General features: G+C 39.1%; 1 protein-coding gene across 2 annotated transcripts in view; it reads right to left on the reverse strand.

Moving 5' to 3' along the window:
* Nucleotides 1-584: 584 nt before the first annotated feature.
* The window catches only part of LOC119794442 (plakophilin-4-like), a 63,621-nt gene continuing 47,434 nt past the window's right edge, over nt 585-16,771 (reverse strand). For both annotated transcript variants that reach the window (XM_038302025.1, XM_038302024.1), the window contains exons 12-22: nt 11,264-11,447; nt 8,825-8,942; nt 7,091-7,285; nt 5,904-6,077; nt 5,626-5,776; nt 5,136-5,328; nt 4,427-4,511; nt 4,189-4,306; nt 3,078-3,206; nt 2,927-3,000; nt 585-1,791 (exon numbers count right to left, since the gene is read on the reverse strand). In XM_038302025.1, the coding sequence (XP_038157953.1) occupies nt 1,537-1,791; nt 2,927-3,000; nt 3,078-3,206; nt 4,189-4,306; nt 4,427-4,511; nt 5,136-5,328; nt 5,626-5,776; nt 5,904-6,077; nt 7,091-7,285; nt 8,825-8,942; nt 11,264-11,447 (1,676 nt within the window). In that variant the 3' untranslated portion in view covers nt 585-1,536. The remainder of the gene's footprint in view (nt 1,792-2,926; nt 3,001-3,077; nt 3,207-4,188; nt 4,307-4,426; nt 4,512-5,135; nt 5,329-5,625; nt 5,777-5,903; nt 6,078-7,090; nt 7,286-8,824; nt 8,943-11,263; nt 11,448-16,771) is intronic.

The following is a 16,771-nucleotide window of genomic DNA, read 5'->3' on the forward strand; positions in this document are numbered from 1 at the left end:
AAACTCATCTCCCCGATTTAAATAAACGAGCGCCAACTTTCTCTCGCTCCCTGAACTGCGGAGCAATGATTGCAAAGCGCCTTGTTGCCATATTTGTTTAGGACTGCCTTCAACTGTTCTTGTTAAACAGTTCAACTGAAACATTAGTTCAACTTTTTTTTATTTTCGTTAGTCCAAAAGTTTTTACTGTTCTTCTTTGTTTCTGCATTTTTTCCCCTACTTGCTTTGATTGTTTTATTTTCCTATATTTTAATCATGTAAAGCACTTTGCATTGTCTTTGTACTGAATTGTGCTCTACAAATAAATTTGCCTTGCCTTGCCATCTTCTTCTTCTTAAAATGAAGCCAAACTTTCGATCGGTTTACCCGATGGGACTCCATTTTTTGTTTTGTTTTGCTTTTCTAGACTTGCGCCTGGTCACGTCGTACTTGCTTACTGAATGCCGTGTGCGTAACTTGCGTAAAAAACGTGACGTAACTCGTGCCGCCCAGTGTTAGGCTCTATCGCTGCCTGGAATCGATAAGAGAATCGTTAAGCGAGCTGCCAAATGGTGCCATGGAATTGGAACACACGAAACCGGTTCTCGATTCCCATCCCTATCATGACTCATCCAGGAGGTCTCAACATGTAAGGCTCTGCCGGCATAACTCTTCCAACTTCAGTTTGTGATTCATTTATTTAAGGATAGGAAAGGAAAAAAAATGGTCTCCTAAGCAAAGATCCAAGATCAAGAAAAACAAATAAGCCTGTCTTACATTTAGAAAAATAACTCCATATGATCCTAAAAACGTGAAAGTTTAGTTTTCTGCTGCATGTGTGGTCAAACCAACAAATTTTTAACAAAAAAAACATCATGCTACACCATCGGTTGGTGGCCTTTAGCTCAAGTACACTTGGGTTGAGTAGCAGGACGTTAATCCAAAGCTCACCAGCAAATTAACAGCTGAATTGCTTCAAAGTAAATGTTTTTAAGAGGCTTAGTAAAATCCTGTAGCTTGAGTTTAAGGCCTTGATCCGGTTCCAAAAAACTCCAGTGTGGCAAAGAAAAAGAAAACCTATGTATTGATGTAAAAGACAGGAAACAACCAATTAGGTTGAAATCAAACAGCCAGGTAGATTGGAGAAGCTTTTTGTTGTCTTTAGCAACTTAAATCATTATCTTAAAACCTTTATCTTTCTCTAAAATCAAAGCTTGTTTGATGATCTGAAAGAAATACTTTTTCACACTAATGTAGCTGAAGATGTATCAGGAATGAGATATATTTATTTTATGTATTTAAATTTTTCCAAAGATCCTTAATGGTAGGTATGATTAGCTTAAAATAAATGAGTCCATTGGTCTAAAAACGGCTATAATTTGTTTTCAGAAACCAAGCCGCTAAAAGCGATAGGATCCTGATCCTTCAGCCCATTTTTAACACAGATTCAAACAGATTCACATGCACCCATAACTTTTCACCCAAACAGACAGTACAGTGCAGTCTCCACGCACAACGATCCACAGAAACGCACGGAAAAAATTTATTTTTTTGTCCCTACACCCATGAATCGGGGGACCCAGTGAACTTGTTTGCCCTGTTTGAAGGCCTCCGTGTGGTGGAGTAGAAGTCCACGTAGTTGGTGTTGGCTTTAAATCGGAGCGACTGGGTGGCGTAGCCGTCAGGAGAGGAAGGCAGATGGACCGCCTCGTCCTCGTAGTGTTCCTCGCCGTAGCCTTGAGGCGACGACAGGTACATTCTGTAGCTGTTGTAGTTCTTCCTGTCGGGTTCGTCATAAAATGGCTCTGGGTGCTACAAGAAGAAGGACACTCGGTATAAAAAAATTTAACACATTTCCATAACCTGACTCCTCAGAATAATCTCATAAAGCAATGGAAACTGGTTCAATTAGAAGATAACAATCTAGGAAAACAAATTAAATGGGATTTTGCTGGTTTGGGCATTTAACCGATAATGTTAGTTATGTTTTTTCGAAAGAGGTTCCATAATTTCTATGAGTAGAACTTTCTCGTTAGCAAGGACTTGTTATTCTTATAGAAAATTAATATCCTAGTTATCTGCTTTTACAACCTAATGTTCTGATGATGAGTTTATGTGGCATCTTCCACTCATTTAATTCATGACATAGAAGAAGAGTTCCCAAATTAAAAGCTTGATCCATTAAGATCCCAAAACAACCAGCTCTAAATTGCTTGTAAAAACGGAAAACATCCCCACTTACATTAAACATTTAAACCATGCTTAGAGCATTCTGAGAACGGTAAAAGAGATAACTGTTGGCACGCAGACACAACTGAACCCTGCAAAACTAGTACTAGTTTGACAGTAGGGCTCCGCGTGGTTCAGTTGTGACTCGGCTCTCGCATGATCAGACCGCCTCATCTCCTATTTACAGCTTCCAGTAGTTAGCGGTAATGCACATCAGTAAGTTGCTTGCCAACCGTCACAAAAAAGAAGAAGAAGAACTGCAAACAACAATTGAAAACTTCTCAACGCTACATTTTTAAAAATGACTTAAAAAGAGCATGGTGCAACCTAGGATGATGTCGCGACTAAGGCTCTTATTGCAATTTGGGCGGAGGACCTTATCCAGGATGTATGACGGATGGAACAAAACACAATCCCAACATTTCCTAGTAGAGAGCAGTAGTACCGTAAGATCGTCAATAGGAGGCGAGCAACTGTGCTAGCGTGATGTGAAAACGGTCGTAAGGAATTAAGCTCGGCCCAGTTAATCGATCCAAGCTCAGTCCGAACTCTAGTCAGAGAATTTCGGCAGTCAGAGTTTATGAGAACAGATGAGATTTATTTTGAGCTTCAAAAGGAAGCAGCATTTCCATAAGCACCCGACTGGAAGGTATGTATATCCCCTTTGATCTGGGAGTGTCTTGGGATTCCCCAGAATAATTTAGAGATGGTTCCTTACCTGTGATCTTCTTATATCCTCTCCTGACTGAGAGGAGTACGTCCCGATAAAATAGGGAGTTTTCTTATCTGACCCTGCCAACAGACAATTTGATTAGTTTTCAAACATAAGGGGCTCCAACACTAAACATGAGGAACGCCACAATACAAACCTGTGTACTGCCGTCTGTGTAAACTGTCTCCATAATATGTGTCGAGTTGCATAGATGACTGCGCCCTCTGGTAGTTTGAGCTGTGTCTTCTTATCCCCAGCATGGCAGGCGAGGATGTTGCACTGCCACCTAGTGGTGAAAACAAACGAAGAAATGTTTACCTATAATTAGATATAGAAAACCATGTAAATAGTTTTACAAGGTTAGGAGATCAGGAAATATGCTCAGAAGCATGGGAGACCCTCATCTGCCTCAGCAAAGGAATAGAGGGTTCTGCAGATTCAAGCAGAACCAGGAAGAAATTTAGCTTTAGAGTGACAAGAGCTCCGTCCCTGCAGTTAGAATTAATGTACATTTAACGTATAAAACCAAACGTGGGAACATCTGTAGGACTCTTCAGTGCACTTAAGAGGGCACAAACATTTAACAACATAACTTATGTTCCTCGTCGTTTTGCTTTTTCTTTTTGTTTGGCTTGAATCTGAGAAATGTAATGCAGAGAAGAGCCTGTTTCTCAGAGCTACTATCCTACTGGGCTAATAGGCATCCCTGCCTGAGCTCTGTCTCATATGACTTTAACCTACTATTGGTGCAGAAACCTTTGGTGTCCATGATGGCATTAGAACCAGAGGTAAATATTTACATATTTTGCATCTCTCATATATATATATATATATTTTGTGAAAGTAATATTTCTTCTGCACCACTTAAGATTTTTTGTGGATGTTATTACTTTTGAAAAAAATACCAGTTTTAATTAAAGTGTTCCAAGCTTTGACCTTTAACCTTTAATTCTTCTACATCAGTGAAGTTGATATACCTTGAAATGTTCTTAAGAAATTGGGTCAAAATATACAGAAAAATTATCCTGTTGTGATACTATTGCTTAAAAAATAATTAACTATACCTTTTATGGTTAACCAACATTTTTCAGACATTATTTTTCTTTACCTTGACAGCTTCCCTGAAAGTCTGTGAGTTTTAGTATGTAAGGTACTTTGAGTCCATATGAACCACACTGAAAATATAATTTATGTGTCTGTGCATGCACCAATAATGCTTTGGTGTTTCACAAAAATGTATACATCAGAGCTTCAGACAGAGGTCGTACCTGACTGGATAACAGGAGACATCTGCAGAGGGCTGGTAGGCAGGGTGGGGTGGGAACGGTACCGGTCTCGCTCCAGTGTGGAAACCGGGGTGACAAAGTGGGTGTAGTTCCATCCATCCTGTTTGCATAAGACACAACATAACTTTAACAAATTACATTTAGTCAAATTTATCAACACTGTTTACTTAAACATACCCTAACACATAAAATATAACCTTTGGTAAAGATTTCAACTCACCTGTTTATATAGACTCCTCAGCTCTCTGTATTGCCATAGCGTATTTAACACCTGAGCAGCAGCCTTAACTACTTTCATGGAGTACCTGTAACACAGAGCATGAGTAGTAATATGAAAAAAAAAAAAATAATTCTATCAGTGTATCCTAAGAGTGAAAAAAAAAGACATAAGTAAGAGTTTACAGCCAACACGACTACTCCATTACTAGGTTACTAATGCAAACCTACGTTGATTCACAGCATCAAAACCTTCTGCCAGGGCCCAAGCACCAAATAACTTTTTAAACTTATATCACTATCTTTTTCCATCTACTTGAACCCCAGTCGGCCTCGGAAGATGGCCGCTCACGCTGAACCTGGTTCTGCTGCAGGTTGCTTCCTGCAGAAGGTTTCTTCCTGTTAAAAGGGGGTTTCTGGCCTTTGACTAGGCCACTGTCGCTACATGCATGCTTGCTCTGAGGAACTGCAGATATGTTTTCTTTAGATGGAAACATTTTGAACAACCTGTTACCTGCAAATAAATAGGTTCTAATTAAAATCTCAGTGAGTCTCTCAAGGTTGAAATTAGTAAAAGAGGTTTAAATGTTGGACTCGTCACACTGGTTGCTTCCCATTTAAGTCATGGAGGAATCATCATGTAATGATAAAAGCATTAAATGGTTTTCTACTGGGAAAAAATGCTTATGAAGGAGACAGCATGTTCTTCTTACCCTTTCCCTCGACCTTTGCTGATGTCCACCAGCTTCTCGATGCCTCCGCTGTCGGCCAGAGCTTTGGCGTTCTCCATGTTGCGGCTGGTGACCTCATGCAGAGTGCAGCAGACCGATGCTACAGTGTCGTCAGATAGCACAGAGGGTGTGCTGCCTGGCAGCCGGTTCACCAGGTCCCGCATGGCGTACTTTCCTGCAGGAACATAATTCAGTCGAAAAGCGTAAGAGTTTTTCACACTGGATCCTTTATTTCTACAGCAGCAGCAGCACATTTTGCTCTGTATCAGAACTGGAAATTGCTTCCACATTTTTCTTGGACAATCAGCAGATTCCTGTCTGCTTCATGACTGTAAGTAAGATGAAATGTTTAAAGATTTCACCACAAAAGGACGACGAGCACATACTTCAACAGGAATGAAAAGAGAGATGTCTGGGTCATAGATGTTATTCTAGTTTGTTGGATCTATGTTCTCAGTCAGTGTGTACGTACCTATCAGCTCCTTGTTGCGGCCATCCAGTGCCATGTTTCTGAGCGCGGTGGCGACAGAGCAGACCACCCGGTCATTGTCCATCCTCAGCAGCTCCACCAGGATGGGCAAACCTTTCTCTTTACGCACAGCAGCTCGGATGTAGGCGGAGAACTGCAGATATAAACGAATATAGATTTTCACCTTCTTCATTTTTCAGAGAGTATAGTGCAAAAGCCTGGAAACATCCCTCATTTCTTATTGAAGAATGATAAGTTCCCAATGCAAAGAGATGCTCTACCTTCCAGTTTCCAGCGGAGAGGTTCTGCAGCGAGCCGGCGGCGCCCTCCAGTGTGGCCGGGTTGGAGCTCTCAGCCAGCAGGTTGAGGTACGGCTTCACCACCACAGGGTGCCAGAGCAGCTCTGCTCCCCTCAGAGACTGGGAGAAACCTGGGATGGGTCCGGCACCGTCCCACTGCACCAACGCCAGGAGGACAGGAACACATTAAACTCTGACAGCGTGTCTACAGAGCTTCTCTTGTTGGGGAGGTTTCAGGTTGTTCCAGATTATTGTGCAACTAATTTCAGACACTTTTTGTGCTTTTGTGTTTTATTGGGATTTTATTTCTGGGTTTATTATAATGTTCCTTTTTTTAATTTTTTTTTACTGTGTCTGTTTAAACTCTTTCAGGCATCTCTTGGTCTTGCTCACTATGTTTTTTTGATTTAAGGCACTTATTAAAATCTGTCTTAGTTATTAGTTATTTGGGACCTTTTGGATACCAGTCCCATTATTTCTTTGTTAAATAAAATACATATGTATAGTTCTCTGTTAATCATAGATAGCCTACCAATAGAATAATATATATATTCTAATGTTTAACTTTATATCCCTCAGGAGTAAGATTGGTTGAAACCGAGATCCCTTCTGTCAGGATAAAATCAAACATCTTAATTGCTAAGTTACAAGGTTAGGAGAAAATGATGGAAATAAACAGGGAGGTTTATCTAAGTAGATAATAATAGTTACACCCCATTATTCTCTTCTATTTTCTGTCAAATGTTGATATCTCAGATCTATCTTATATAACATTTGTTATAATTTTGGTTTGTAAATTGGGATATATGTACTATTAAACAAAAGTTTTAGCACCCCCTGGATTTTTCTACTATTTTCCATTAATTTTGCTACTTGTGTTACTTGATCGATGAAGTTAATAAACTTCAGGTGGTTTGAGTTTAAAACTGATTTTGTTCTGTTGTCTTCTGATCTATTGATCAAAATAAGAGTTAAAGAAGTTCTGAAGAAAAATGAAACAAACAAATCAGTTATTATTGCCTTAAAAATGCCTTCTTATGTTTTTGCTTTTTTAACACTGAAATTAATACAGTAAAATGTTGACACTTCAGACTCCATTATTTGATCCCTCAGATAGAAACTATACTTTTTTCCACCTTAAACCTGCAGCCTTCCTGACGCCATCGTACCTTTCCTTCTGGCCAGCCCCCCCTCTTCCGGCCGTGCCTTCTCTTCCCCCAGCACAGGTAGTCCAGCTCCTTCACTGGTGAGGAGAAACCTAACAGGGTGTCCAGCTCCTGGTTACCAAGGAGACGGGAGGAGGGCATCTCCACCTCCAGGCGGTATGAGAGGTTCCTCAGGGTGCAGACGCTATTCTCCACAATCTGAGGGGGAAAAATATTTCTATTATCAGCTGATACTCTGATACGAAAATAAAAACATTGTTTCATTTGCTTGTTTTCTTCATTTTTACAAAAAGTATAATTTCAGCCTGAAGGTGGCGCCAAATAAAAGCTCTTAATTATCAATGCTGACGGTTAGAATTTAGATATTTGGGAATTTTCATTGTAAAGTTTGAAATCACACATTTTAAACCAATGTTTACAAAAAACAAAGAGATGAAATATTGTTTTTATTTATTATGGAGCAATAATTAATCTTCATTGTTGTTAAAGTTATTAAAGAGCAGAAATAAACAACCAAATAAAGTTGTTTTTTTCTCATAAAATTACTACCCCTGTCAAAAGGTGTTGAAGAAATATTTCACAAAACTGCTGTCATAATAAAGACATTTTGGGTTTTAAAAATCTATTTTAATCCTTATCTTCCTTTAGAATTATATATACAGATTTTTCCTGATCTGTGCCAGTCTCTCAGGTAACGATATCTGGGTCTGTCCCTAATAAAAATCATAAAAAAAAAAAAAAAGGCAAGGTATAGTGGAGGATTTTTGGGATTTTTTAAAAGACCTGCCCTGTCCATTAAAAAAAGGGGAAAAAAGCCCATACACAAAAGAGGGAAAGCCTATTAAACATGTGCGAGAGCGTGCACGTTCTGTTTAAAAGTTGCTGTTTGCATCGTTCATACAAGCTTACTTTCCAAAAGAAGATTTGCAATTTTTCCACAATGTCAGACTCACTACCGGTAAGTGAAAATAGGGACGAACACATAGGACAGCATGTAAACATGTAACCAGAATGATTGACAATTAGGAGGACCACTTATTTAGATGATCCACCCAAAAAAAGAACATCCTCCACTATACATTTCAGAATACATGCAGCTTCATTTTGATTATCTACATGAAACTGTCAGATAAATTATATTTAATATTAGTTATTAACATGCGTCTCCCTTTTCCCAAACCTGTGCTGGAGCATCAGGCTAAGAAAAACAAGGAAAATAAAAAAAAAGTCTTTCGGCAATTTGGACATTTGGCATTTGGACAAGAAAAATAAAATTTTCAAATCAATTTCCAAAAGAGTTTTTTTTTTTCATGGAACATATTCCCATTTTGTTCTTGGGCCCCAATTAAAAAAACTGCCAAAAATGAGAAAAAATGTTTTGCTTAGATAAAAATTAATTCCCTTTCAACATGAAACTGTTACCTAAATTACTCAAACATTTTTAACATTAGCTACTACCCTGCAACCTGCCTCCCACATTAAGTGTTTCCTGGTCCATTTCTAATATGGATTAAGAAAAATCTTTATTTTACAGATCTATGATTATTATATGTTTAAACAGAAAAGGGAAAATGAATAATATTAACTGTTAAATTGTCAGTTACATTTTATAAATGCACCATGTGAATAGTATTTCTTTGGTTAATTATCATCTGTGTGTTTAGCTGATTTAGAGCGATTCTCCTGCTGGGAATAAACTGTGATCAACAGCAGCAGCTGTTTTGGCCTCTGCAGCACCTTGCTGTCGTAGTCCGAAGTGTTGACGCAGGCCTTCAGGATGTGCAGCAGCGAGTCCACCAAGCCCTCGCAGCAGCGCAGCTGACTCCTCGCCTCCTCCCCTGCCGAGCTCAGGTTCCTGACACACAAACACATGTAGTTCAGACCACGCTGCAGTGCACGGGTTCCCCCCCATGGTGGCCCAAACCTGCCCGGATACAGGAAAGAAGGGAGCCGCCCCTCCAATAGGAGCAGGAGAGCGACACAGCAGCAATAAACTCCCACAATGCATTTCTATACCATTAATGTACAGCTTTGGATGAATGGAAATGCTGCAGGCTGCAGAGCATGCAGTACGCTCTCTTTGAGCAGCTAAAGGTGATGGATTTTCCTCTGAAATGGAGACCCACTTCAGGGAAAACTGCACAAACCGCCATAAACTAACCTCTGGATAAACACACTTTATGTTATAAGGAGCCATGTTTCTTCCTCTAAAGCTTAATACTGCAGATAATTAATAAAGACAAAGACACCAGGCAGCTTTATCAGCTCTTCACAGCTGCATTTGTTACTGATGGGGCAACGTTATTATGAGCCACATTTACAGAATCATTAACATGACAAATAAATCCAGATGGCAGTGTGTTTTATAAGACAAACCGAATTAATGATGAAACAACAAGCAACTCGGCAGCCTAAAGAGGCAGAAATCCTAATGGATTTCATTTTTATTACATTTTGTTGTTTTGCATTTACAAACATCAATAAAAGTAATGGAAAATCTGGATTTTATGCTACAAAGTGACACATTACGATGAAGTGGAGAACATTAATTACAGAAATAAAAAATCCAAAAGATTTATTTGAATACGATAATACTTTAGATTTAAGTCTTTTGGGTATGAATCTATGGCTTCTAACATCTACAGATGAATCAGAGTGGATGAAGAAGGATTGTAAGATACTTAACTCTGGCCTTTAACTAGGCCATTCTAACACAACCTAGTACAGTAGTTTAAGCCTTAGAGTAGTAGTCTTGCTAGAGGGTAAACTTCCACCTCAGTCTCCGGTCTACCGATCTCTCTTACTAAAGCCTTTTTCCCACTGAAAATACCGGGTTAACGAGTGTTTTTTAAACATGGGTCGACCCGCTAACAATTGGCATTCGGCTCTCTTCCCACTGGCAAAGAAAACTGGTCTCCCCTCATCACGCTGGGTTAGCATTGATGATGTCACCAGTGCGACAAAAATCAGGAAAGTAAACAATGGAGAGCAACATGAAAGGAAGCCAGGGTGCAGTCAGTGTTTTTTATTGTTTCGCACTATTATCTTTCCAAATCCCTCTCACCAGAGCTGCTCAATGTTTATCGGATGTAAACATAGTTGTTTCTTCTTGTTAGATCAGTCGAAACTGGTGCAGTGTGTTGACATCCGTACATTGCGTTGTTAGACTTTCAAACTTTATTGTCATCTTGTATACAGAGTGTATACAAGATGACATTTGGTTGCTTACAGCTTACAACAGTGAAATGAGCATTGCCATTTAAAGTGCAGCAGTTATCCTCATATAAACAGTATTGGAGAAAAGAAAGGAAAACCATTTTAAGAAAAAATGGTGCAAAAGGGCCTTATTTATAAGGATATTAAAGTTTCAGCCATGTTTGTGGCGCAAAATAATGGTTCAATGGTGTTTTGTAATTTAGTGGATCAACCCGGCTCTGGTGTTCCCACAGCATGCCAATCAGAGCTGAGGCGATTTTAACGCGGTTCGTTGCGACCAAAAGCTGATTGTTCCCGGGTTTAAACGGGTTTTTCGGCCAGTGGGAAATGGGTAAAAGAGGCCAAAATCACTACGGAGCCCAAATTTATTTTCCTAACCGAAAAGCTACACAATTTCATGGTTAATTGATTTATTTTTACCTGATAAACACAAATAAAAGATGTAAGAATTAATGAGAACTTTCCTGTCAGGTCTGCTTCTTCATCATTTAGACTAAGATGTATTGCATTCGTTGATAAAATATGAAGTTGTGAAAATCCAGCGCTCCTTTCATAACCTCTACCAGCATCTAGGGGTCTGCTAAAGAAAGCATTACCACGGCATGATGCTGCCATCACCATGCAAAACAATAAAAATTGTTTGTCTACTTTGCCTATAACAAGACTATAAATAAAATCATTAATAGGTATGAATAATTATGTGTGACATTCTTCTTTGTGAGGAAATGTTAAAATAAAAGTAACAAAACTGTCCCTGTGACAACACACAATAAAGTATTTGAATACTTTGGAAAGACCTTATTTGTACTTGAGCCATCTGAACTTGATGGATGCTCTGAAAGCTGCTTAAATCACAGGATTTATACCTAAACTTAAAAAAGTCTACGGTGAAATACATGTAGCTCCTCCTTGGGTCACAATATATGAAGGATCACCAATTTAGCTGCAACAGCGGCTCACCTCAGACAGCCTGTGGTGTTGCGCAGCAGCATGGAGGACTGGAACTTGACTTTGTGCTCGTCGCGGTGAGAAGCTGTGCTCCAGCCGGAGTGCGGGATGACGACCGTGTTGGTCAGTGTGGTCAAGGCATCGCGGATGATGGTCATCTTCACTGCGTCGCACGAGGAGAGGTTCCAAAGGACTCCTGTCAAACCAGGACGCAAAGAAATTCAGCCTAAGATGTATTTACATGTTTTATCAAAATGACCTAAAATGATTAATAGAATAAAACCTGCAGAATTTTGCCTCATATAACCACTAGGTGTCACACTAGATTTACAGGAGTTTGAACCCCATTAACCCTTTATAGGGCACTCAGTGAAGTACTTTGAAAATCAAAATTTCAAGCCAATAGTGTTAGCTTATTACCTTTGTAACATCAAAAAATATAGATATTTTAATGGCAAAAATTTATGTCAATGTAATAACAAGAAATGCCAAATTACCAGAATATATTAGTGCTTCTATAAGGAATTTATGAAAAATACTCAGAGAGAAACACATTTTGTTTGTTAGAGGCATTAATGCTGATACTGGCACTTACATTTTTTAGCTTATAAACCTAAATATAATTGTTAACTAGGCTTACTTTTCAACTTTTTGTTAAAATTTACAGTGGGTAATATATCATTCAATGGCTCATCTAATTGGTCAAACGCCAAAATAAGATGTACAGCCATGTAGCAGTATCTTTGCTGAATGGCTGGATATAGATCTGGTGCTTCTAGACCTCACTGAGGGACGGGGGCAGTGGCGTGGCGCACCACCAGGTGGTGGCCAGGGGTGGCCACCCTGTGCAAAACCCTGGCCACCCCACTGGCCCAAAATAAACCAAGATATGAGTAGGTGTTTTGTTTAGTCTTTATGGTGTTAAAGGCAGGTTTACCACAATTGTAGATTCAAACTCTGAAATTATGGCTTTTACTTTCAGTGGCCACCACAAGATTTTTAGTGGCCCCATTTGGCCACCCCTATGAAACATTTTTGGAGGCGCCACTGACAAAGGGACTCCATTTGTAACGGGTATGCAAGTAATCCAAATTGGTAACTTGCCCTATAAAGGGTTGAAGATATAGGTTGACTAATTCTTTTAATAAAACAGTGTTGCTCAGTTTAAGACGGGCTATACATGATCTTGGGATTCTAATTTTATGTTTTTAACATTGCTTTCCCAGAGTGGAATGATTATACCACCTAAAACAACAACTGAGACTGGATTTCATGGTGGATTTTACTCTAATATCAAGTTAGATTTGGAAACGAAACATGTTTTTAGCCACCGAGAGGCTTATGCTGCGTTCACACCGGACGCAGCTTCCGCGACAGAAGCAGCGAGTTTACATGCAAAGTCAATGGTTGCAGCGCGTCAAGGCGCAGCAAAAGGTCCCGCGGCGCGTTTTGAGCAGCAGGCGCAGCGCGTCGGGCGCGTTTATGGAATAATTCTGACTGGAATTGTGTCCCTCCTTCTTATCAAAGCCTAATACCGTCACTACTAAGGGTGTGCAAAATAATCGTCATGATGATGCATCGCGATTCTAATTTTTGTGATCTACTGCATCCATTCTTGAAGCCAAGAATCGATTATAAAAAAAGAACAAATAAAATACATTAAACGGCACTGATTATCCTTATTTTGTTATTTTAAGTTTGATGAATCCTAAAATCTTTTTGTCAGTGTGTCCACGCCAGTAACAGTAATATTTCTGTCCAGTTTTTGTTTTCATGGCAACACCTCCAAAAGTAATTTCAATAAATACAGCTATGAATGAATTCAGTTGCTTTCAGTTATGTATCAATTGAAGACACTATCCAGATCACACCCAGCCAGTCAGCCACTGGTAATGGCTGTATCCTTTACCTACAGTGTTCAGTGAAAATATCACAACGCATCGCAATATTTCAAGTATCGTGATGCATCGTGATAGAATCGCATCGTGGCATGTGAATCGGGATTTGAATCGAATCATGACTTCATTGCCAATACCCACCCCTAGTCACTTCCATGCTGGACAGCTGCTAATGTAATTCAGAGGCCCATCTCTGTTCCTATGTAGGTGAAGATGTTTGAATTAATTATTTATCTTATCTAATTAAAATAGGCTCAAAGCTATTAATGCATACTTATATAAATTAAAGCCTATACCCTTCTACTATTAGGTTATATAGAAACTACGTGTAATTTGAAGCAGTATTACGGCTCTACACCTTATGTGCTCCTCCTGTGTCCAAGCGCTGGTGATTTAGAACTGGAGTTAAAAGATACCGTATTTTAAGCTCTTTTTATCCGTTTTTTTGTTGCTTGCTGGCTCGGTTCTCCTCACACATTTCCGATGGATTGTTGTTGCTCTCCTGCTGCTGGAACTCACCTTCACTCACATATGCACACTGAGCAGAAACAGGTCCACACACTCACACAGAGGAGGAACAATCACTTGTGTCCACCATTGTAGCTAAAACTTCATCAGAGTTTTATTCCTCCTGGACTCTTACTGCATTCTGCGTCTCATTTCAACCGGTCCGACAGAAGACCGCCATGTTGAGCCTGGTTCAGCCAGAGGTTTCTTCCCAACTGGGAGTTTTTCCTCTCCACTGTCGCTTCATGCTTGCTCATCATGGACAGGTTTTCTCAACTTGTGTTATCCAACTGGACTTCCATCTTCCAGGTCCCTGAGTGAAGCTCTAGTATCAGTTCATGCAGTCCACTGGATCTCCCCATAAAGCTCAGCAGACCGTCTCACTAACCAGCAGTCTACAGACTGACCAACTTCATCTATCTCCACTCCACCACCAGTTTCAGGCCTTTGGGGGGAAACAGCCCTATTCTTTGCTCCTGTTCATGCATATCTATCAAAATAAAGCGCTATGTTTCCTGCCGAGGTCTGAGCGCCAAAGACAAAGTGATAAATTTCTCCTAATTGTCTTTTCTCTTTGTGTGAGTTTTTCAGATTGAATTGGTATTTTCACCATTCTGGACCTAATGTTAGAAATTAAAGGTTATGGTTCCTTGTTTGTTCCTGACTTCTTTTTAATTAAAGTTGACCGCATAGATCAGGTGTTTGCAACCTGCAGCTCTCTGAAACCTCTACAATGGCTTTTAATGGGGGTTTCAAATTATATAAAGAATCAACTAATCTAGAATAATAACAAATAACAGCATAAGAAGCTTGAGTGTTTTTTTAAATTTATATTTGGTTGAATTTTCACATCAGATTCACATTAAAAGAATCAGTGCTATGTTTTTAGACATATTTTCCTTCTATTTAACTTTTTACATCTAAATCTCAGTCTATAGACGCTTTATGAAACATCTTATTTCTTTTCTTTTTTTAAAGCTAAAAATATAGTAGATATTAAAGAAAATAATAAGCTGTATTTCATAAAAAAGAGGTTATTTAATTTTTGCAGCAAAAAGACAAAAAAAAAAAAAACATATTTAAGGCTGCAGTTTAGATCTTGTTGCAGATCTTGGTAGAGTGGAGAGAGCCCTAAACAACTTGAAATTATGAACAGATGTTTGGACTGTAGAAATGGTTCCATAAAGGCTTGTAAACCTGTTCAAATCCTCCATAGTTCTTCCCTGCAGTTCCTTAACCTTCCTCAGTGGTCACTCCTCTGAGCTGCCAAACAGACATTTCCAACAAAAGTCACTTTTTTACTTAGAAAACATGAAAGACTCAGTGATGCTTAAAACATGCAGACACGTTTCTGAATGTTATGCACTGAACGCCTTGTGGATCCTTAGAGAATGTCTTCAAAGAAGCAGAGCACCTTGCAACCACATAGCAGCTCTGCAGTCATCCAACTCCTGAGCTGAGTTTTCAAAAATAGCATTTCTCTGAAACTTCAGTCTGAAAGACTCTCCACTGTGATTCTGAGAGTCTAACAGCTTCAGATCTGCTGGTGTTCAGCAGCATGGGCAGAGCCATCGGCTCCATCCTGTTTCCAAAGCACATTATCTAAGCATCTGTCCTGACGACTGTGCCGAGATCCGCTCCGTCAACAGTGTGCGGCGACTGTTTAAGCCTCTGCCTCTCTCACCTCCTACTGAACAGCCGATACGAGGATTAATACAGCGCCTGCAAGCCAGGCAGGCAGTCAGACGGCGACACAGAGCGATGCACAGCCAGCGAGCTGGCCAGCTGGCCGACAGACCTCCCTGGCAGGAGAACGCCCACGCACATCACAGCGGGATCTCAGAGTCACGTTATCATTTGGAGACAGATTTGGTCATTTGTATGCTGAGATCAAATAAAATCGAATCTTTTTCAAAGGTTTAAAAATCACTGAACTGTAGAGCATCAATTTGGCAGAAAACCTGAACTAAACTATTTGTATATTTCTCATAAACATTGTTAATGAATTAAAAAAAAATTGAAATGTTGAACCTTTGTTTTTAGTCATGCAGCTCTTCCATCCTTATAGACTTTTAGATTTACTAAATAATTGATCTCAGGGGTTGGAAACCTAACATGGAGGTAAAATCCACCACTTTCTGGTCAAGAACCATGATATCAAACTTGAGCGACCGATCTGCATCCCTTCTTCTTCCAGCTGCAAGATGCCAGAATAAGCTGTAAAATACTGCAACTTTTATAGGGCAATAGCTAATAGAGACAGAAAACTGATTGCCTTTAAATTCCTAATTATCAAGCTTTTTATTTTGTTTAAAATTATAAACTTCATTAATAACTGTCCTTGGAACTTATTCAAAGTGTTCTTCATAGATAAACTAAACCTGATGTACCACAAAGTGCCAAATTAAGACATGTCGAATGAATGCATTGTGTCTGTGATTTTCTTTAATTAGAAACAAGCATTTTTCTGTGATTGTGTTATTGCATCGGTGGCATCTTAGTAAGTTATGCAGCACTGAAATTGTTTAAAATCATATAGCATCATTTTGTATTTAAACACAACTAACCATGTAGTAAAAAAATAGCAGAATGTGCATTAGATTTATTAAATACCCCATGAAATGATGATATAATGTATCAAAACATTTTTAAAGAATCCAAATGAGGAGAGCTAAATTGCTAAATCTAAATCACCAGGTGCAATAGACGGGCATGATGTGGGTGATCTGCAAAGATTGCGAGCTCAATGGGAAACTCCATACTGGTCGGTTCCACCTCATTAAAATAAGCAGATTGCATTTGATACTGGCATTTTGGGGGTGACCATAAAAGAAAGATGTATTTGGAGGGAATACTGTTAAAAGTTATTTAGGAAATTATAAGATTCGTAATAATGAATATTACTTATGCCGCACTTTAAATAAGTATCAAAAAAGTGAGAAAAAAAGCTAAATTAAAAAGATTAAATATCAACCATAAAGCCTTGAAAAGCTGTTTTTAAGCTCCTCCCTGACAGATTTACAGCGAGATTACAAGGTAAGACCATAACAGTTAGAAAAAACAGAACTGTGCTGTGTGCTAAATCTATGAAAAATCAGGATGCGCAGTCAGAAAA

Source organism: Cyprinodon tularosa, unplaced genomic scaffold (genome assembly GCF_016077235.1).
Source record: "Cyprinodon tularosa strain WSP-4 unplaced genomic scaffold, ASM1607723v1 ctg48, whole genome shotgun sequence".
Lineage (NCBI taxonomy): Eukaryota > Metazoa > Chordata > Actinopteri > Cyprinodontiformes > Cyprinodontidae > Cyprinodon > Cyprinodon tularosa.